The sequence below is a fragment of the Chrysemys picta genome, chromosome 14 (genome assembly GCF_011386835.1).
Source record: "Chrysemys picta bellii isolate R12L10 chromosome 14, ASM1138683v2, whole genome shotgun sequence".
Lineage (NCBI taxonomy): Eukaryota > Metazoa > Chordata > Testudines > Emydidae > Chrysemys > Chrysemys picta.
In genome coordinates, this window is record NC_088804.1 from 42,510,190 (window position 1) to 42,532,197 (window position 22,008).

Below are 22,008 nucleotides of genomic sequence, written 5' to 3' on the forward strand. Positions count from 1 at the left end.
GGACTCAGGACCCTAGTGGGAATGGTCAGCCAGCAGCTGGAGGTGGGGAATCGAAGGCAAGTCCCCTCTGGCTAAGCCAGCCAGGCTCGGGCTCCTGTTGTGCAGGGACTTGTGGAACACCGCGCACAAGCCAAGCATGGCCGCTGCTTTCGGAGCCAGGGCTGGCTTTGGCGGGCGCTGCTGGCTGCTCGTGGCCAGGCGGCTGCAGGACTCGCAGGGTGGTTTGATGGTGCCTTACACCCTGTGCTGGCTTTGCAGCTCTTTTCCCACGCTGTGTCTGCGAATGGGCAGCCCGTGGAGGACCCCATGGAGATCATCATCACCGTGAGCGACCAGAACGACAACAAACCCCAGTTCACCCAGAGCGTCTTCACAGGCTCCATAGAAGAAGGAGCCAAGCCAGGTACGTGAGCAGAGCCCCCTAGTGGGGGCTGAGACACACCGGTCATGAGATTTGGCTGTTTTAGTGTTGGGTTAATTTTGCTTTGAAGAATTTAAATCCCAGAATAACCCAAAGGGGCTAAAATCTGCCCACTGAGCAAACGCGCCTTGTCCAGAGCGTGCTGCTCGTGTGGATGGCAGGGCTTGGAGCAGGCTCTCCCTCCCCTTCCAACCCAGCAGTTCCTTCCCCCGATCCTGCAGGAGAGTCGGCACCCTGGGGTTGACCACCCGCCTCGCTACAGAACCCGCGGAGGGGACCAGTTACCTTCCCAGAAGGCTCTGGGGCTGGCAGGGAGCAGGTGCAGATACTGCTGATGGGGGCGGTATGAAAACTGGAATTGAACAGAGGAGCTAATTTGGTAACAGTAAATGTGGCTCCAAATTGTGCTGTCCGTTTACCTGTGAGACGCTCGTAGGGCTTTAGTCTTTGTATCGCCCCAGTGAGATCGATGGCTCTGGGCCGACGGCTCAGCCTGCGCTGCCCCAAGGCGCTTACAATCTTATTCCCCTTCCTTGGTGACTGCAGAGAAGAATTGGCAGACGTTAGGGATGGGAAATGCCTGGTGGTTGATCTAGTCACCTTCCCCCATTCCCCTTGGTGGGCCAGGGCGGGATTGTTCCTGGCAGTATGTTCTGGAGAATCGTCTCCAATCTCATTTTGTCCTAGAACTAGAAAAATAATGTTACTCTGAACTCGTGCCTAGGTACCTCTGTGATGCAAGTGACAGCCACAGATGCAGACGACAGTGTAAACACCTACAATGGGGTCATTACTTACTCCATCCTGCAGCAGATACCTGAACAACCCCACCGCGGGATGTTCGCCATCAACTCAGAGACTGGCGTCATCAGTGTGCTTGGAACTGGGCTGGACAGAGAGGTGAGTACCGCAGCGTTGGGTCGGAGGCATGTCCGTGTGTTACGTTTGCACAGAGCGGGTGGACGGCCCTAGGTTCGGAAGGGTGAGCTCCGCACCGAGACGCATTGGGAGTGGCGGGCGCAAGCCGTGTCACACTGCAGGATGTCTTTGGCAAACTTCCCGCTATCTCCGTTTCTCCTGGGCGCTTGTGCCACGTTAGACTTCCCCTGCCCGGCCAGCCCTTGGGCTGAGTGAATTGTGCTTGGCGGGGAGGCAGTGGGGGGTTCAACGGGCATCTCTGCAGCGCTAGAAACTGATCCCCCCACGAGAGGCCTGATCGTTTGGCCGTGTTCGGTCAATTCAGCTAATTTAAATGCATCAAATCTCAGCCCCACGTTGGGTTTTGTAGAAACACGCTGTTGCCGTGGAATTGAACAGAGGATCTTGTCTACTGATCAAGGGAAACCCACTTTCTAACAAATACAAAGTGAAACTGACGTCATTGATTAATTGTCCAAGCCCAGATAGATGTGCAGAAACCCCCAAGCTGTTCACTGTAGATACTGAAAAGGAAAGTGAATGCTTAAAATGCTCTTGGCTACCAATGTGAAATATTGACTTTTAGCAGAGGGGACAATGACAGCTTGCCTGCTGAATTGAGAAGCAGGTTCCCTTACCTGTTATTGCTGGGTTTCCGTGGCTGAAACGCCCCAGAGAGGGCACCTGCAGTCAGAAAAGTGGTGCTGCTTGATAGCTGAGTTCAGGAGCTCTCACCTCCTGTCTCACCTGCTGGCTGCTCTGACAGCGATGAAACTAATCATAAAAGTTCCCCCGAGAGGAAGAGAGGCGGGGCCTGCCAAAGCCCGTCCCCAGCCAGTATTGCACCAGCCTGACGTCTCCTCTGGGTGCTAATCCAAAAGTGACTTTTGTGGCTTGCAGACGACCCCCAACTACACGCTGATTGTCCAGGCTGCCGACTTACAAGGCGATGGTTTTACTACCTCAGCCACAGCAATGATTGAAGTCACCGACACCAACGATAACGCTCCAGTGTTCGACCCCCTCATGGTAACGTAATCTCTCGTCTGCTTCTATCTCTGTTCGCATTACCCAGGTCGGGAGCTCCACTCCCAACACCGCGGATTTCATTAGCTACATCTGTGCAAAGAGTTAGTTAGATGCCTGACAAAACTGTCCAATTACTCAACCCCAGACTTGGTGAAGAATCAAAGGGGCAGAATTAGTCCATGGGGTTAGAGAATCAAATTCTTCTGTGCCAAAAATATTTGCCTCTAACTGGAAGTTGCCTGAACTTGCTCCCTTTAGGAACGTGAGTGAAAGGCAAACATAACATCAACCTCACTGAAGTACCGCCAGCCATTGGGGGAGCTGGGGCCCTGCGTGCTGTGTGCGCCGAGAGCCAGATCCTAGCTCGGCGTAGCTACGTTGAAGCCAGTGGAAATTGCTGATTTCCCCTAGCTGTGGAGCCTGGCCCTGGGCGTATAGTTATGGAATAGCAGCTGCAGGGGCAGACGGCTTCTGTCGCTGGAACGCTCAGTGCAACTTTCCATCCCCTGCCCCCAATGTACGGGCCCCCTTGAGGAGCGTGTACAGCTCTGGGTCCAGCGGCGCTCCCTGGAAATAGGTGCCACTTGTGACAGCAAGGCCCGTGATTCTGGGCCAGGCTCTCCAGCTGGGGTTCCCTTTGGAGCCCAGCAGCTGGAGCAGTGGCACTCTGCCCCTGCGTGGAGAAGCCAGACACTTAGGCTTTGTTGTTTTAAAAACCGATGGGATTCTGGGGCTGCCAGAAGTGCTCCGGTGACTGCGCAGTACCCGGCCAGCCAGAGCGGCGCCCTGCATCCAGCCTGTCCCTTCTATTGCAGTACCAAGCCACGGTGCCCGAGAACGAAGCGGGGGTGCTGGTTGACAGGCTGCATGTGACGGACAAGGACAAGCAGGGTTCTCCGGCCTGGCGGGCGAAGTACGAGATCGTGAGAGGGAACGAAGGGGGCTTTTTCACCATAACCACAGACCCCAACAACAACGACGGGCTCCTGAAAACTGCCCAGGTGAGTGGTGCCCACCCAGCGCCGCCTCCGCTCCCACACCCCACTTTGATGTCACTGACTTCGAAAATGCTACAGTCCGGTGGGGACGTCTCCCGGGGTCCTCGGCTGCACTGCCTCCCCCTCCTGTACGCACCTGCGTTCACCCCAGGAACGTAAACCGGCCCAGCTCAGCCTGTCACTGCTCTCACTCTCCAGGACCACGATCCCCAGCAGAGGGTGCCCTGGGGAGCTCCCAGTTCGGGTCCCCAGAGCCCTGCTGCGTGTGAATCCTTCCCCGGGAAGGTACGGCTCTGTCTGGGGTCGCAGGGGCTTGGCCTCAACCCCCCCATGGCCCAGCTCTACTGAGACTTACTTTTCTGAATCTCTTCCCAGCACTGCTTGCGGGGGCTGTTTGGCAGGACAGACTCGGGGCTTTAGGTTCCCAAATTTCTCCCTCCCCCCTCCAGATCTGGTTTGGGGCTGTTGTCTTGCCATCGGGGACAGGGCTCGGTGCACTAAGGCCCTGGGGAACTGCACCAAAGAGCCGGGCGGGAGTGCGGTCGGGGGATTGGACCAGGGGCCTGGGAGTTGAGCAATCCTGCCACAGCGCTTCAGAGCAGTGCGGGCAGGAGGGTTCTCCCTCATGGGGGCAAGTGCGTGTGGAGCACTCGGGGGGGCTTGGACGGAAGGCACCCGGGGAAGCGCTTCCCGAAGCGAGCCTGCTGATGGGCGGAGTTCCTCTGCCGCCGGGTTAGTGTGTCCTTCCCCCAAGGGCAGGATGAATAGCCTCCCAGCTGTTCCAAGTTCTGCTCCACGCCAGGAATTCTCCCGGGCGTTAGCAGGGTTTATATTGTGTCTCTCCTGGAAAGCTGACTCCTTCCTCTGCATCCTTTCCAGGGCCTGGATTTTGAGGTGCAAAGGCAGTTCATCCTCCACGTTGCTGCAACGAACGACATTCCCTTCTCCGTGCCTCTCCCGACTTCCACAGCCACCGTCACTGTGAACGTTGAGGATGTGAACGAAGCCCCAGTCTTTGATCCGCCTATCAAAAGCGTAGTGGTCTCAGAGGACTTGCCTGTGGGACAGCAAGTCACCTCCTACACGGCCCGGGACCCAGATAAGAGCCAGACGCAGACAATCAAGTAAGGGCGGGAATGCTGCAGAGAAGCCTTGCCAGGCCCCAGGGACTGAGCTCACAGCAGCCACTTGATTTGTGCATCAGCTGCTCAGGCCACCCCAAATCAGTCCAGAAATGCTGCACAGCAAACACCATGTGGCCTGTGCACGGCCTGTCCCATGGGCCCCGGGGAAAGCCAGGCACTAAGGAGGTTCTGATTGTTGGCAAACGCCTCCTTCCTGCATCGGAAATCATCTCAAATCTCAATCATCTGCTCTCTTGAAAGGAAATAAAGGCAAATTCTCCGGGCAGATCAGTGGTACGATTGCCCTGCCAAAACTCAGACCTAACTTGGCACAATCTACCTTCATGCTTGAAAGTTGGGTAACTGGAAATATACCGAGCTGGGTGTTTGCCCAGCTAACCAAGCAGATCAGGGGCGTAGCTACGTGTGCGGCACAGCCAAGCCGCCGGCAGCTCCAGGCCAACCAAGCTGCTGCCTGGTGACACGAAGGCCGGGTCTGCGCTACAGAGTTAGGTTGACGTAAGGCAGCTTACATCTCACTGTGTAAGCGTCTACACTAACATGTAGCTCTCACCGATGTAAGTCACCCACTACGCCGACTTAATAACTCCACCTCCGCGAGAGGCGTTGTGCTTCGTCGATGTAGTGTCCGTGTAGACACCGTGTCATTGCCTGTTGGCTCTCAGCTCTGCGTGGGGCTCAACGCTGGACACCCCAGCCCCCGGCAGCAAGGCTCCCAGCTGTCAGGCCCAGGGCAGCAGGGCTGTAGGGGTCAGTGCCCCACTTAAGTGCTTCTGCCACTGACAGAAGGAGCAAGTGTGACGTGAAACAGTGTTTTAATGACTGCGCTGCCTGAACGTCGACGTAATTTTGTAGTGTAGGCACGGCCAACTCTACCCATCCACACCTCTGTCCTGAGCTCTTCCCTTCAGTCCCTTTACGCTGCGTGCTCTTGGGACCTCTCTTCCTCTCTCACTGGCTGGAGGGCAAGTAAATAGCCCTTCTGGGCTCAAATGAGACAGGCTGCATTCCTGCCAGCAGTCTGCGAGAGAGAGTGAACCCCAGCAAGCACCTGAGAGCCCCCGGCAGGGTGGTGACCGGTCCTCTCCTGCAGCGGATGTAAGCATGAAAGGGGCCAGTTGTTTATAGTCGCAAACCTAAATGGCGAGATTTCAGCCTTAAACTCTCACTGGCAAATTCATTTCACGCTTCCATAGAGCACTGCCCACCTGCTCAGCCCCCGCCCCACATGCTGGACCTTTCTCCTCATCCCTGCTTGCCCTCCTCTCCAGGTACCGCATGGGGAACGACCCTGCCGGGTGGCTGGCTATTGACCCCGAAAATGGCATCATCACGGCAAAACTCCCTCTGGACAGGGAGTCGAGCTTCGTAGTCAACAGCACCTACAAGGCCATAGTCCTGGCTGTCGACTCCGGTAAAGACTCGCGGCTTCCTCTTGTTTCGGGCCCCTGTTCTCTGTGCGAGCAACTGCCTGTGTGATGGGTTGTAAGGCAGGGATCACGCGCGACTCCGGCAGCAGCGCTGCCTTCACGCTGTGTTTGGATAGAGAAAAGAGTGAACCCCTCGCCTTGTGCTTCCGCAGCGGCTCTCCTCCCCCAAGCCTTGCACTGCTCCACAGAGTAGAGAGCCAGGAGCTGCTACCCCGGCGGTGGGGAAAGTGGCGTACGAGCCCCTGGCTGCACTGTATAATATTCTGGGACAGGACAAGGCAAAATAGTGCCCAATGGACACTGCTGGGGCAAAACGTAACTACCCAAGCTGAGACGTGGCCAGGACGCCAGGGCTAATGCCACAGGAAATGGAATGGCCCCACGTGGTCTGCACTCTGCTCAGAGACAGAGATGGATTAAATCAGAGCTGTGGGAATGCTCACGAAAGCATGGCACCGTTAAAGGCAGGGGTGGGCAAACTACAGTTTGGGGGCCAATTCCAGCCCATCAGACCTTTTAATTCGTCCCTCGAGCTCCTGCCAGGGAGCGGGGTCAGGGGCTTGCCCCGTTCTGCGGCTTCCGGAAGCAGCGGCATGTCTCCCCTCCGGTTCCTACACATAGGGGCAGCCGGGGGCTACGCATCCTGCCCCCGCCCCAAGTGCTGGCTCTACAGCTCCCACAGCCGGGGGGGGGGACAGGATGCTGCTTCCGGGAGCTGCTTGAGGTAAGCGCCACCCGGAGCCTGCACCCCATCCCCCTGCTCCAGCCCTGATCCCCCTCCTGCCCTCCGACCCCTCGCTCCCAGTCTGGAGCACCCTCCTGCACCCCAACCCCCTCATCCCCAGCCCCACCCCAGAGCCCACACCCCCAGTCAGAGCCCTCACCCCCTCCCACACCCCAACCCCCAATTTTGTGAGCATTCATGACCTGCCATACAATTTCCCTACACAGATGTGGCCCTCGGGCCAAAAAATTTGCCCACCCCTGGTTTAAGGCCATCAGCCCAGCTCCCCCCCGCCCCGGCCCATCTGATCACAAGGTTCTCCCCCAGCTGCCCATGCAGTGCACACAGCCAGGTGTGGGAGGCGGCTGGGCGGCAGCAGAGGCGCGTGTGGGATTCTGGGGTCCCCTGCACTGAGCCGTGGTGTCGCTCTCCCTTAGGGCAGCCGTTGGCCACGGGAACGGGGACCTTGGTGCTGACCCTCGAGGATGTGAATGACAATGGGCCAGAGCCAGATCCACGGGAATTTTACATCTGCAATCAGAACCCAGTGGTCCAGTTGTTAAATATTGTGGACCCGGACCTTCCCCCGAACACCGGCCCCTTCAAGGTGGACCTGCTGCACGGCTCCGGCTCCAACTGGACAGCAACTGTGAACGCCCAGGGTAAGGGGCTGAGCCGCTGTGCGCCCCTCTCGGCTTGTCCTGCTGCGAAGCAGGCTGTCCACCCGCCCCGGCCTTTCAGAGCAGTCAGTTGTGGGGGGAGCTACCCCACGCTGGCGTTCCCACTTGGGCTGGTGGCCCAGGGGCTGTGGGGTAGAACTGGGCCCATCCGCCGGTTCTTTGTTGCTTTGTTTGACTTGCCAAAAGGCTAGTGGAGCCATAAGGCCTTTCCAGTTACTGCTTGTGCTCCCCCCACCCCCAGCAGAGCGAGGGGCAGGGACCTCAGTCCCCTCTGGGGCCTGGTGCGTTCTCACTAACCTGCCCAGCCAGCGCTCCTCAGAAGGAGAATGTGAGAGCTCTGGAGCAGGCATGTGTCTGCTGGGCCGCTCTTCAGGTGCCAGCCAACCCTACTGGTCTCCTGAACCCACAGCGGGTACCTGAGGGTAGAGCCCCCCGGGAAGGACCCCGAACGTGTGGAGGGGACTCAGGCTTCGCCACTCCCGCTGGGCCTGCTGGTTGTAGCCAGTAGCAGCTCCACCCCTCTTATGCCCCCAAGGCCAGTCACACTGCCAGCTGTAAGTGTTGCTAGCTGCCCCCCCACCCCCACGAACCCCACGCTCCGTAAACCTCCCCGCAGGAGCTGGGCTTTGCGGACAGCCAGGCCCTCCCAGCGGGGAGGCTGCTCTGCAGCGTGTCCAGCCATACAGCTGGAGGGGCTGGCGGCTTTGGCCTCCCCCCGCGCCGGGGTCCTGCAGCGGTGCTGTGACTGCCCGCCTCCAGGATCCCGTCCCTTTCCCTGGAGTGCGTTTTTGACCCGAGCCCTGAATCCTGCTCTCCCCCAGGAGTCAGTCTGGACTTAAAGCTTACCAAATACCTGGAGCCAGGAGACTACAGCATCATCCTGCAGCTGGCGGACAACCAGGGTAAATCCCAGGTGACGACTGTCAAAGCCATTGTGTGCGACTGTGACGGGGAAGCCAGGAACTGCGAGAAGAGAGCAGCCATCGCGGGCGGCGTGGGGATCCCGGTCATCCTGGGGATTCTCGGGGGAATACTTGCCTTGCTGAGTGAGTACCGCGGGCGGAGTCCCCTCCCCTCGGGGAGGAGCAAAGAGCCTCCCGCGCCTGCCAAGCGAGTGACTGTCGCGAAGGGCCTTAACCTCAGACTCACGGCAACTGCTGAAATGACTCCCAGCACAGCGTGCGCCGTTGTCTGAGCGCTCCCTGGCTGGAGCAGTGCGTCGGGGGGACCTGCTCCCATGCTCTAGCGCCTGGCCTGGCGCTGCGGGTTGCTGACCCCCCAGATAACGGCAATGCTTTCACTCCCTCTTTCTAGTCCTGCTGCTGCTGTTGCTGCTCTTCGTGAGGAAGAGGAAGGTGGTGAAGGAGCCCTTGCTTCTCCCCGAGGACGACACTCGAGACAACGTCTATCACTACGACGAGGAGGGCGGTGGGGAGGAAGACCAGGTGGGTGGAGCTCGGAAGCCGTTGCTTCAGGAAGGCCCTGCTCTCGGGGGGCAGCGCGGCTCCCCTGCGTGCGGCTGGGGCTCTGCGCTGAACGTCTCCAGTCAGAGAGCATCGCAGGGACCTGCTCCGGATGCAGGCAGGGTGGCCTCTCTCGGTGCAGCCAGGCTCAGGTGGCCTGGCCGAGGTCACACAGTGGGTCAGTGGCACTGCCGAGCTCTGAAACCAGGATCCTCTCGATCCAGCCACTCGCTGGGATGATTGGCTCTGCCGGTATCCCACCTCAATCCGCGCACGCCGCCATCACCCAGGGCCTTGGTCGCCAGCTGCCCCCTCAGATCTCGGACCCCCCCCACGTCAGCCCCTCCGCCGTGGGCCAGGCCGTTCGGACAGCCCGAGTGTGACTCGCTCGGCGCGTTGAGCGCGTGCGGCCGATGCACGGCAGGGCGGGGCCTGCAGAGCTGCGCTGCGTCTCTGGGTTCGGTTCCCCAGCGTGGCCCTGACAACGCTGCCCTCGGCTTCTCGTGGCCGGTAACGTCGGATTTGCTTGTGCTTCTAGCACTGACGTGAGCCAGTTACGGAAGAGGAGGAGGAGGAGACATGAAAACCCACCCCGGCCTTCAGTGCTCCTACCCCCCCTCCTACCCTCCCTCCCTCCCCCCACGGCCCAGTGTTGTCCTTCAGCTACCGCTTCCCTGCAGGCCTCGGGACAGAGCAGGTCGAGCGAGGGAGGCGCCGCTGTGGGGTGACTGTGCAGTGGTGGGGGGAGTTCCTGCTGTTGGGCCCTGCCTGAGGCCCCCCCCTTTACAACCTTGTTTTGGCTGCGGCTCGCAGAACAGCCTGGCTTTCTCCTGCTCGTTTCCTGACATCCCACCTCTTCTCCCTCCTCCGCAGGACTACGACCTGAGCCAGCTGCACCGCGGCCTGGATGCCCGGCCTGAGGTCACCCGCAACGACGTCGTCCCGACTCTCATGCCAGCCCCGCAGTACCGGCCACGCCCCACCAACCCCGACGAGATCGGCAACTTCATCGATGAGGTGAGTGGGGCAGGCAGAGTCGGTGACTCAGAGCTCTCTCTGTTAGCCAGGCGTCCCGTTGGCTCGGGCTGTGCAGCAGAATCCATTGCTGCAGGCTGGGCTGTGCGAAAACCCTTCCTTAGAGCCTGCCCCAGAATTCCTAAGGCTCTGTCTCTACGCCCGGGGGGGACACGAAAGCCAAAGACCCAGAGCGTGAAACTCACCGGGGCCAGGGCATTCTCGGTGTCAGGCCCTGGCTAGGGAGCGCTTTCCTGTAGCTCAGGACTTGCCCCCTTCAGAGCGCGATGCACAGCCCTTCTCTCCCCCCCAGTAGCGAAGGCAGAGAGAAGTCCGATTGCCATCCATTACAATGCTTGGAACTCAGCATTTTAATTCTCTTGGTGACAGCTCTGAGATCCCCTCGCAGCTGTGTGCAGTACCAGGGCGTGCCAGAGACATCTAAACACCTGGTCAGGACTGGGGGGCCAAGCCCACAGGGACAAAGGGAGGGGGAGATGGCATTCCTGCTGAGCGTCCTTGGGGGAGGTCGAGTGCCCTGCTGGATTGTCCCCGCACACTCCCCTTGGGGGGACTCAGGTGCCATTCCCAGAAGACTGCCCAGATCATCATGGTAGTGTTGGCCCTCTCGTTCCTCATCTGCTTCCATCAGCTGTGAAATAGTTACACGGTGGTCTGTAAATCACCGTCCTGTCACCCTGGGAATGGGGCAGAGCACCGCTGTCTTGGCTATTGGTTCAGGCTGCTTGCAGACGCCTGCCTGTCTGTCCCGAAGAGATGGGTACCAGTGGAGCTGCAGCAAAGCAAACCCCCAGTTTACATGTGCTGCCCCAGCGTGACCAGGCACCTGCCGCAGAGTGGCCCTTAGCCCTGTTGTAAACTGGGATAAGCCGCACCCGCGTACAGCGCATCTACGCTGGGGTGTGCACTGCTATGAATACCCCCAGTGCTGACAGGGCTCTGGGGGGATCCCCTGCACCTCTTCACAGTCAGCCCCTGTTGTGAAGGGTTCCTTGTGGTCACGAGAGCTCGAGGTTTAAGTTTCTTCCAAAGAGAAGCCGAGTCTCTAGCATGAGATGCCAGCTCCCGTGGGTGCTGGGTGCCGGTGCAGGGGCTGCTGACTGCGATGCAGGTACAGAGGGTGCAGGAAGGGCCGATTCTGGGACAGCAGAACTGTATTGCCCCTCCATTTAAGTCTGCCTGAGATTCTCCTGAGGGCATCCCCCGAGTGTGTCGTACTTAAAGTACTGCACAGGATCTTTTCAGGGGGAATAAGGCAAAACGCCACATTTATTAGTAATACATGTATTCATTAACACTGTATCATATGCATATAATATATATTACACTTACACTCACACACACACACAAACACACTCCGTCTTGTTGTTACCAATTAGTTGCTCCCCTTAACTTCACTGGCCAGGTGAGTTAGATGGGGGAGGGGGTGGAGCCGGGCTTCTGCCGATCCGGATCGATGCTCCCATGTTGACAAGACGAGACCCGGGGTCCTCTGCAAGACACCTCACTTTTATAGCAGCTTTCCTCTTATGCAAATCTGTACCAGATTCAAACTCTGTGTCTGTGTCCATTGGTCCTTTGTGCTGCTTTCTTTTGAGTGTTGTCCCAATGCTGCAAAGAGGGTGTTTCCAAAAGAAGGTGCTTGCTTCTAACCCCCGAGGCCGTTGGTATGTCTGCTTGTCTTTAAGGAGCCCACTTGACACGTTTTATTGTCCTTGGGTCTGGCTCCCAGCCCCTCTCCAACAGTTGAGGCTGTCTGGAGGTGCTGCCTTCCATGCCTTGCTCATCCACACCTCATTCATTCAACAGGGCAATTGATTAAGAGGGGGGGTGGGGGGGGAGAGCTCTTGTTCTACTGCTAGCAAAAAGAAATTTTTCTTCCATCTTATTCTATCCTTAGGGGCTATAATATTATACCAAGGGCAATGCAAAGTTTTTAAATGAGGCTTTGATACAAAGTCCCATGAAAAGAGAGGTCACACATGGGTAGACCCACCACAAGGTTATATGAAGAGGCACAATGTAAAGTCATATGAAAATTATCAGAGATTTATCTACATTGTCCCCCTTTTGACCTCTCAAGAACAATTCTTGAGTGGTCACCATATAAATCTTTTGTATTTGTTGCAAACAAACCAAACAATTATAACCAGGTGAATATAACTAAAACCATTACAATTGACTAAACACCAGATATAACATAAACACAAATGCAAACAATTATAATTATAATAATTGGAAATACAACAAAACTGTTACCATTACAATAATTGGGTACATTGACAAACAAAATGAGGCCCAAGTTTGATGCTGCAATAGCCATCAAACAATAAAAGTCACTGAGGTCAGGACCTTTTTAAGCACACACAACAAATAAGATTTTGTAGGAGTACCACAGTTGTTATGCAAGGTTAAGCTGATTTGGACTTAAACTAACATTCAGTTGCTAAAATGTTGTAGAATTTCCTATTTTTAACAGTTGTTGTTAGAGGTTTCTGGGGACCTGAAAGATGGGGCCATACAATTATGGGTTAAGGTCTTACAGGTTAGGGGGGCCCAAGAACTACCCTTCAGGGCTTGGGGAAATAGAATCAGAGTGCATAGAGGAAAGTGTGGAATTAACAATACAAGCAAATGTAACTAACAATACAAATGTATTTATAACAAAAATTAACAACAAAATGACTATTAGAGAACCTAACAAAAAATAAACCTGATGCACTGGGAACCAAAGTTTTTTGGACACAAGTGGTGATTGATAAATTGGATGGACATGGGGGAAGTAGAGAGAGGAAAAGACATTTGCCCTGTCTAGTGTAGTATCCCCTCTTTTTCTAGACCCAATGCTAGCACAGGACACCACCAGAGACAGACACAGAACATGCAACACAGAACACTGAACACAGACTTTGTCATGACACTATAACCATGGTATTTTATAACTCTTCAGCTGGTACCAGCTCTCCTGATGTTCTGGTTCAGAGCCTGAAAGATAGAAGCTTGGAAACAAATTAGCACAGTGCTTTCACCATGGCAGAACCTGCTTGGTCTCTGCCACAGTGTGTTTGGTACTTGGGGCTGCACAAATGCTAATTAAAAGGTGCATTTTTTGTGAGTGTAAATCCTTCCTTTTTCTCAGTAAAAGGGCGTTAACACTCCATCTAGAAAAAAATTTCTGTTTTAAAATCTCCAGCCATTTTGCCATGGCCTGGAGATCTGAGGCAGAAGCAGGCACTGTTGTTAACTGTTTCAATGGCATTTTGGCCCTGGGAGGAGGAATTTACCCAAATATCCCCCTTCCCAATCTCCAGAGGGGTCCCAAAGGTCTGCCCCCTTCTGGGGTCTTAAATGTTTCTTCTCCTGATGTTACTGCTGCTGTAAGATTTGAGAGTGCTGTTTTAACTCTCTGTACCCAACCTGTTTTCCAGTTTCTTTATTGCTTGCCTGGGCCCTATCCTGCTTTTTTCAATAAACAGTTTCTTTCCATGGGCACAAGCCTTGTTCCACTACCAATTTAGCAAGGAGGGTGGGCTTTTTAACTAGCCCCCACCCTTCCTGGTCCCGTTCCTTAAACCATTTTTTTTTAAATTGTGAAATTACAATATTACTTACAAAAAACAAAACAAAACAAAAAAACAAACAAACATAAACCACACTACACTGCCCAAACTCCTATATCCTTCAGAGTTTGGCTTAACAGAACAAGATCTGTATCTTATGTTTTTAACCCACTCTGGGCCAGAGGGAGAGACGCTAAACTTCCCTCTGTATTACTCGGTCTGCTACCACCGAGGGTTCATACACCAATTATACAAATTCTTCCCCGGATCAGAGTGAGAAACACTAAGTTCTCCTCTTTAGCTCAGTCTTGCTACGGCTGAGGGTGTATGTACCTCTATAACACAATTTAAACCTAAACTCCTATATCCTTTAGAGTTTGGTTAATTAACTGAAAGTTTACACTCTTTTTCCTCTACTGCCAGGCTTGCTAAAGCTGGCGGTGTGCACACCAGTTTTATAATAACTGTGGATTCTATGCTTGCTCCCCCTTTCGCATTCTCCACCAAAATGTCGTACTTAAAGTACTGCACAGGATCTTTTCAGGGGGAATAAGGCAAAACACCACATTTATTAGTAATACATGTATTCATTAACACTGTATCATATGCATATAATATATATTACACTTACACTCACACACACACACAAACACACTCCGTCTATTTAAGTACGACAAGTGACACCTCTAGGCAGGGTGAAGCTGTTGCTCTAGCTCACGATTTAACGCTCCTCCCCATCCCCAGAACCTGAAGGCGGCCGACACCGACCCCACCGCCCCGCCGTACGACTCCCTGCTGGTGTTTGACTACGAGGGCAGCGGCTCCGAGGCGGCCTCGCTCAGCTCCCTCAACTCCTCCTCCGACCGGGACCAGGACTATGACTACCTGAACGACTGGGGCAGCCGCTTCAAGAAGCTGGCCGACATGTACGGCGGGGGCGAGGACGAGGAGTAGGCGCCGCCTGTGTGTTCGGGCTGCAGCCGGGCGACACCTGTGAGAAATGTCGCTGCGGCCCGTTCAACACAGACCAGCAAAGTCGCTGCTCTTCCCGAGAGGGCTGGATGGCTGAAATTCCCTTTCCTTAGCAGACAGTCGCACTACGTGAATCTGTCGTCCTGGCTCAGTTTCTTCAGTCCCCGTCGTTCAGCCGTGGATAGCCAGTGCTTTCCAGGTTAATGGGGGCGGGGGGAATTCTGTTTCGGGGGCATCCAGATTTCGGTCAACCAAGGGCCTTGGTGGCAGCCTGCCCAGAACACCCTGCACTTTGACGAATTCACTGTAGGGGCTGCAGGTCCCATCGTGCTCAAGGCAGAGCAAGGCACGCTGGGATCGACAGCCTCCACAGACTGACTGTTTCTAGGACAGGGCAGACCTGGGCTGCTCTCTAGAAGCACAGGCCACAGCCCAGTTCGGTTTCCTCTCGTGCGGCTGGGGAGCTCCTGGCTGCTGTTACTTCCCCCAGACGGCCAGGCGCTTCCACTTCCCTGTGCCCACGTGGGTGAGCACTCACACGCACCTGCTAAATGGCCTAGTCTTGCTGCTTTGCAGCACACTGGGCAAGGGGTGCCCGGAGAACGCACTCGCAGCATCTTCACCTGCCCTGCATCTCTTGCTGCAGGCCTCCCAGGACAGGGGCCTGCTAACTTCTGGGGGCTCCTCTCTTCCAGCGGTGTCATTAACAGGTAACCATTTCCCCGGTGCTCTCAGAATACCTCATTCCGAATGCAGGAAGCCGAGCGGGAAACTCCCCTCCACCAGCGTATGGGATTTGTTCACTTTTTAACACCACCCATTGTGTGGTTCGGTGCTGCGTGTGCCCACGGAGTAGATTCTGAAGAGCAAGCGTGAAGTAGCCTTTCTCAGTAACCGTGGCGATCAGCTACCGCTGGGCCAGTCTGGAACACAGCCAAATTGCAGGGGACTTTGCCAGAGATATTTTTTATTGAATTTTCAGATGCCACTTATTTTTTAATATTATCGTTACCCTTAAACAAGAGCTGCACTTTGATACGTTTAGCACTGTGCCAACTCAAAGACCAAAGACGAGGGTAGCCCTCTTACTAAGCAATCACAGTCACGGGAGATATGGGGGAGAGCCCCCAGGAAATCCTCAGGGAACGGACAGTAGATTCACACCCTTTCCTGGAGAGGAACCCCAGGACTCACTTCGGGAGCTCTGCTGGCAACTGCCCAAATACCTTTGTATGCTGGTTTTAATGAATCCAGCTCGTCCCTGTCCGTGCTCGGAAAGTGATGATAGTTTGTCTCTGTGTGTGCAGTAGTGACTTTCCATTTCTCTAAATAGAGTTCAGTGTTCTTCCCCACCCCCTACACTTTGCCATGCACTCCTTCCCCCTCCAAAAAAAACGGATTATAGACCAACTCTGAAGTAAAGCGCTGCAGAGGTGTGTCGTCGGTCCTCTGCCGCCTGGAGGTGTGACTCTGAAGAAGTGTCACAGGACGTTAGTGCCTAGTACACTTGGGGCTCTGCATAAATAAATGCAACGTCTAAAACCTGACTGTCAGCCAGTTTGATGCTATATTTTTGTATAAAGTTGTTCATTCATATTTCTGAATAGGGGAGAGAGGATCTATGAAATTACCAGCCAATACCATGCCATGTTCTTTTCACATAGTATTTAGCAGGATGTCTTATTTGATTTAATAGCTATAGGCCGATTTATATTTTTCCATTGTGGCTACTTCCTTCAGTGTGGTGTCTAATCTCGAACGTGTGCAGTGTAATTACTGTGCAATGTATCAGAGGGGTAGCCGTGTTAGTCTGAATCTGTAAAAAGCAACAGAGGGTCCTGTGGCACCTTTGAGACTAACAGAAGTATTGGGAGCATAAGCTTTTGTGGGAATTTCCTTAAGAATGAGGTTCTTACCCACGAAAGCTTATGCTCCCAATACTTCTGTTAGTCTCAAAGGTGCCGCAGGACCCTCTGTTGCTTTTTACTGTGCAATGGAGCTTTTAAAAAAAATGAAATGGCTTTAGTTGGTTTCTAAACTGTTTATTTGGCTGCCTTAATACTTTGTACCTTTCTGTGACGGGGAATGGTGGGACCCGAAGGAAGCTCAGAGAACAGCAATAGCTTTGTGTTAATCTGACATTTTTATAACATTTTAATAAATTTGTTTAAAAAAAACAACCTTTTCTCTTTTAACGTTAAGGCTAAAAGTCTCTGCACAGGTTTTGCTGCCCTTAGCGCATTGGGCATATCCTCTAGAACAGTGGTTCTCAAACTTTTTTTTTCACAGACCACTTGAAAATTGCTGAGGGTCTCGGCGGACGACTTAATGATCTTTCCAAATGTTGTTTGTACTGTTAGCTAACTACTGTAAAGCGCTTTGGATAAAAGGGCTATATTAAAAAAAAAAACATAACAATTCAAATTTTTTGGTTCTACAAATAAAAGCACACAACTCATATTTTAATATCCATAGTCTTATCTTTCTAATGCGATGGATGTGCCCTCTCTCCCCCGCTGCGGCAGCCCCCGAGCTGGGTCTCTCCCTCTGTCCCCTGCCGCAGCAGCCCCCGAGCTGGGGCTGGGAAGGAGGGGGGTCTCTCCCTCTCCGCAGTCCTGGAGCTGGGGAAAGTCACCCTGCACGTCCCAAATTTCCCACACCCCCTTCTTCTCACCCCACTGCCCCCTCTTCCCCCCAAGGCCACCACCTCACCCTACAGGTGCATCTTCTCCAGGGTCCAGGCACCTAATTCGTGGAGCCACGCTGCTCAGCGCCACTAGTTAGGTGGGTGGCCCTTCATTCTCTCGTGTGCGGCCGCCCAGGCACTCCTTAGCGGGAACCATCCGCGCACCACCTGAATGGGGCTCACAGGAGAGGTGCCGACTTCTGCTGGCTCCGGTGGGTGCTCGACCCCCTCTGTCCCTGGCCCCGCTCTGACTCCCCGCCCCTATTCCAACCTCTTCCCCAAATCCCGGCCCCACCTCCGCCCCTGAGCGCGGGGTTCCTGCTCCTCCCCCTCCCTCTGGCGCTTGTTAGGCCGTGAAACAGCTGTTTGGCGGGCCAAGGCTGGAGGTAGGCGAGGAGTGAGGACGTGGGGAGCTCAGGGGACGGGGAGGAGGTGGGGAGCTTGGCTGCCGGTGGGTGCTCCAGCCGGGCGGGACGAGCCAAGCCAAGCCCTGAACCACGCTACGATCTAACTAACTGCGCACGGTCTGACCCTCCCAAGATGGCGGGAAGATAGCCCCATGGGGCTGCGTTAGTCTGACCCTCCCAAGATGGCGGTAGGGCCAGTCCTTTCTTCCCCCTACAGGGCTACGCTGGTTTGACCCTTCCAAGATGGCGGTAGGCCGGTCTTGTTCCTCCCCCGTAGAGCTGAGTTGCCCAGACCCTCCCAAGATGGCGTCTCGGCGCGCTATTGTGCGCAGGCGCAGTGGGCGCGGAGCGCTATGGCCGGGAGTTTGAAGCTGGAGCGGGTGGTGGACGCGCTGGCGCTGCTGCTGGGGAGGCCCGGAGGAGGCACCGGTGAGAGGAGCCGCTCCCTTCAGCGGGGCGGGGACTGTGGGGCTCGCATGTTGGGGTCCCCCACACCACTCCCCCTGAAGGAGTCTGCCTCCCCCCTCCCGCAGGAGTCCCCCCCCTTGCCCTTAGCAGCCCCTCCCCACCCCCCCATTGCCTGTGTGGGCCCCCGCCTCCTCCATTGCCCTCAGCAGCCCCCCTCCCCCCCCCATTGCCTGTGTGGGCCCCCGCCTCCTCCATTGCCCTCAGCAGCCCCCCTCCCCCCCATTGCCTGTGTGGGCCCCCGCCCCCCCATTGCCCTCAGCAGCCCCCCTCCTCCCTATTGCTTGTGTGGGCCCCCGCCTCCTCCATTGCCCTTAGCAGCCCCTCCCTGCCCCCCTTTGCCTGTGTGGGCCCCTGCCCCCCCCATTGCCCTTAGCAGCCCCTCCCTGCCCCCATTGCCTGTGTGGGCCCCTGCCCCCCCCATTGCCCTTAGCAGCCCCTCCCTGCTCCCCATTGCCTGTGTGGGCCCCTGCCCCCCCCATTGCCCTTAGCAGCCCCTCCCTGCTCCCCATTGCCTGTGTGGGCCCCTGCCCCCCCATTGCCCTCAGCAGCCCCCCTCCCTCCCCATTGCCTGTGTGGGCCCCCGCCTCCTCCATTGCCCTCAGCAGCCCCCCTCCCCCCCCCATTGCCTGTGTGGGCCCCCGCCTCCTCCATTGCCCTTAGCAGCCCCTCCCCGCCCCCCCATTGCCTGTGTGGGCCCCCGCTCCCCCATTGCACTCAGCAGCCCCCCTCCCCCCTATTGCTTGTGTGGGCCCCCGCCTCCTCCATTGCCCTTAGCAGCCCCTCCCTGCCCCCCTTTGCCTGTGTGGGCCCCTGCCCCCCCCCATTGCCCTTAGCAGCCCCTCCCTGCCCCCATTGCCTGTGTGGGCCCCTGCCCCCCCCATTGCCCTTAGCAGCCCCTCCCTGCTCCCCATTGCCTGTGTGGGCCCCTGCCCCCCCATTGCCCTTAGCAGCCCCTCCCTGCCCCCCATTGCCTGTGTGGGCCCCCGCCCCCCTCATTGCCCTTAGCAGCCCCTCCCTGCCCCCCATTGCCTGTGTAGGCCCCTGCCCCCCCATTGCCCTCAGCAGCCTCCCCGCCCTCCATTGCCTGTGTGGGCCCCCGCTCCCCCCCATTGTCCTCAGCAGCCCCTCCCCACCCCCATTGCCTATGTGGGCTCCTGCCCTCCCATTGCCCTTAGCAGCCCCTCCCTGCCCCCCATTGCCTGTGTGGGCCCCCGCCCCCCCATTGCCCTCAGCAGCCCCCCCCGTCCTCCATTGCTCCCCCGTCTGCCCCTCCCTCACAATGGGACCCCCGCCCTGTCCTTGTTCGCCACCATGGGGGAGGCCCCCCCTTTTCCTGCACCCCCTTCTCACGAAGGCTCTTCTGGCTCCCTTAGGCGGGACCTCTTTCGCTTCTGCTCCCCAGGCTCCTGTCCTGTCCCCTGCACCCCACAGGCGTGTTTAGGGGTGCAGGTGGCTGGCTGCACCTGCCCTGTGGGGTTTGGGACAAAGGCCTGTAGCGCGGCCTGGCTGCTTTCCGTACTTGTCTCGGGGGGCTGAATGTGCGCAGGGTGCTTTACCCCAAAGAAATCACATCCCTCTGCTGCGTGCACCTCCGGGTCTGACCCGCCCAACCTGGCTTTGAGCAGTGCGTGTTTGTTAATGGAGCTGTCACACACTGGGCTGTGGGTCGCTTTAGGGGATGAAATAAATCACAGAGACATATTGTCGCAGAGAGAGGAGCAAGTGAGGGAGGTGTAGGACAGAAGCGTTCTCCACTGAGATCTGAAATGAAGGGGTGGGTGAATGCCTGAGGTGGAGAGATCCAGGGAAGCTAGCCAGAGGAGCAGGCTTCTGCACTTCAGGGTGGTGAGATTTGGGGGGTGGGGTGGGGCAGGGGAAAAGACAAAATGCCAAGAGGGGAATTCTGCACAGGTTTGGCTAGCCTGTTGTGTTCTCAGAGCTCTGAGGTTAGCACTGTTTGGAAAGAGCTGTGCCCTCATAAGAACTAGATTAATCCCCAACAGAAAGCTATTTAAGGCTATTACAGATATCTAAGTTGGTGCGTGTGATTTTTAAATTAAAACCATATGCACTTTTTCTTACTTAGCTGTAGGACAATATTGACCATATTAAGGTTAAGTTGGGGGAAAGGAAATAAATCTACTTCATTGCTATGGCTGCAGGAACAAATACCAGCCACAGGGATGTGGCTGACTAGAATACAAATATAGAAATGGAATGACATTCTGTATCGGATTACCAACAGCTGTTTGAGGAAAGTGGACCCAATGGGACAAATTGATAAATCATTGATAAACACTTTTTCAGAACAGTATGTATTCCTACAGTCCCTCATAACTCAGTCTGTCTCAGTTCTGCTGGGTTTCTGTACTTTTAGTGTCGTTATCCCCTCTTTTAATGCTGGAGGAAGACACAGGGATAATAAAGAACCTGTACTGTTGACAGTTCTGTTTGTTTTTAATTAAAAGTTAGTAACTGGTAGAGCAGTTGTCTAAGAGATTGTGCTGGTGAATGACCTGTATGGGAGCAGTCTCGAGGGCTCTGCTCTGCTTCTGAATTCCCCGGCTAATAAGGCTCTGATCAGCATTGTGCCAAGGAGGTAACCTGAGTCGGAGAGAATACGAAAATCTTTTTCTCTACCCAACTCTAGTAGTTGCTGCTCTTCCAATGGGGGATATGGAATTACTTCAATCCACACATTTCTGTTTGACGCAAACCTTTCTTAGGCTTTCCCTGTAACTTATAGCCTCCAATTTTTCTCCCATCCCCAAGTGCAGTTTGAAAGGCTGCCTCTTTGTGTGGCGAGGACAGATGTTGACCAGCAAGGGTCTGACTATGCAGCATTTTGGCACAAGCCTCGCAGCCTGGATTGATAGATCAGGCTAGCAGGGCTCACACTAGTTCTTTAAAAATAGCTGAGTAAATAGTGCTTTGACGTTGGGGCTCTGGCTCTGACGCCTGCAGGGTGGGCTTCAGAGCCCAGTTCCAGCCTGAGCCGCCACTTCAAAGCGCTGTCTATACAGCTCTTTTTAGAGCACTAGCACTTGCCCTGGGTTGGGAGACTGGCTCCAAAATGCTGTGTAGGCATACCCCAAGTTGGGAGGGCAGTTTCTTACCAATTATCAGAGGGCAGGAGAGTCTCTTTCTCCTTGTGTATCTTCCTGAGTCATGGAAGAGGTACCCAAGTCTTTTTACCAAACTCTTTACGTGCAGTGCACAGGTACCAAGCTCTTGCTTGGTGGGTTCCATGTTGGTAGTTTCTTGCTAGCTCAGATAAGCAACAATGTGGTGCCCCCATAACTCCTCTGAGACAGGGATTGTCTCTTTATCTGGCCCTGTGCAACGGGGCCCAATCCTGGCTATTATGACATAAATGTTTATTATCATGTCTGCACCCCTGACCTTAAAACGAAGAACAGGAGTACTTGTGGCACCTTAGAGACTAACAAATTTATTAGAGCATAAGCTTTCGTGGACTACAGCCCACTTCTTCGGATGCATATAGTGGGCTGTAGTCCACGAAAGCTTATGCTCTAATAAATTTGTTAGTCTCTAAGGTGCCACAAGTACTCCTGTTCTTCTTTTTGCGGATACAGACTAACACGGCTGTTACTCTGAAACCTGACCTTAAAACGTCTCCCTGGTTTCTTACAGGCCCAGACACTCTGCTTTCAACTGCTCCTTCTAGCTGTCTGTCTTTGTCACTCCCAGTTTCTCGCTTCTCAGGGTATGTCTACACTGCGAAGTTGTCGACAAAACTTTTGTCTTTCACAGGTACTTAAAAAAGCTCCCCCCCCCCCCCCCCCCAAGAAAGACAGAAGTTTTGCTGACGCAAGGGGCAGAGTGAACACGGCTTTGTTGGCAGGAGTGCTCTCCTACCGACAAAGCTAATGCCGCTTGCGGGGCTGGAAGTATTTTGTTGGCAAAAGTGCTGACAAAGTACCCACAATGAGCATTTACACACACTGACTTTTAGCGACAAGGCTGTGTCAAAGCTGCGGGTGTAGACAAGCTGTCAGTTTTCCTGTGTTCTGCCTCCCCCATGCTTCACAAACGCAGAACAGTACTCAGC

The 22,008-nt window shown here is 55.2% G+C and overlaps 2 protein-coding genes across 20 annotated transcripts in view; both read left to right on the forward strand.

Annotated features, from left to right (window-relative positions):
- LOC101946109 (B-cadherin-like) overlaps positions 1 to 16,841 on the forward strand; it is a 95,331-nt gene extending 78,490 nt beyond the window's left edge. For all 3 annotated transcript variants that reach the window (XM_065567404.1, XM_065567405.1, XM_065567407.1), the window contains exons 6-16: positions 259 to 403; positions 1,146 to 1,321; positions 2,240 to 2,368; positions 3,184 to 3,369; positions 4,246 to 4,490; positions 5,783 to 5,925; positions 7,103 to 7,327; positions 8,167 to 8,391; positions 8,660 to 8,790; positions 9,682 to 9,825; positions 14,148 to 16,841. In XM_065567404.1, the coding sequence (XP_065423476.1) occupies positions 259 to 403; positions 1,146 to 1,321; positions 2,240 to 2,368; positions 3,184 to 3,369; positions 4,246 to 4,490; positions 5,783 to 5,925; positions 7,103 to 7,327; positions 8,167 to 8,391; positions 8,660 to 8,790; positions 9,682 to 9,825; positions 14,148 to 14,357 (1,959 nt within the window). In that variant the 3' untranslated portion in view covers positions 14,358 to 16,841. The remainder of the gene's footprint in view (positions 1 to 258; positions 404 to 1,145; positions 1,322 to 2,239; positions 2,369 to 3,183; positions 3,370 to 4,245; positions 4,491 to 5,782; positions 5,926 to 7,102; positions 7,328 to 8,166; positions 8,392 to 8,659; positions 8,791 to 9,681; positions 9,826 to 14,147) is intronic.
- A 316-nt stretch (positions 16,842 to 17,157) lies between these two features.
- TANGO6 (transport and golgi organization 6 homolog) overlaps positions 17,158 to 22,008 on the forward strand; it is a 94,827-nt gene continuing 89,976 nt past the window's right edge. For 4 of the 17 annotated variants that reach the window (XR_010592634.1, XM_008164184.4, XM_065567395.1 and 1 more), the window contains exon 1: positions 17,745 to 17,897. Coding sequence is in view for 10 of the 17 variants with exons in the window: in XM_008164184.4 (XP_008162406.2) it covers positions 17,822 to 17,897 (76 nt within the window). In the remaining 7 variants the exon portion in view is untranslated. Of the gene's footprint in view, positions 17,274 to 17,360; positions 17,448 to 17,721; positions 17,898 to 21,590; positions 21,711 to 22,008 lie in introns of those variants that run through there. The other 13 variants (XM_065567399.1, XR_010592633.1, XM_042852051.2 and 10 more) reach the window with 13 other exon arrangements.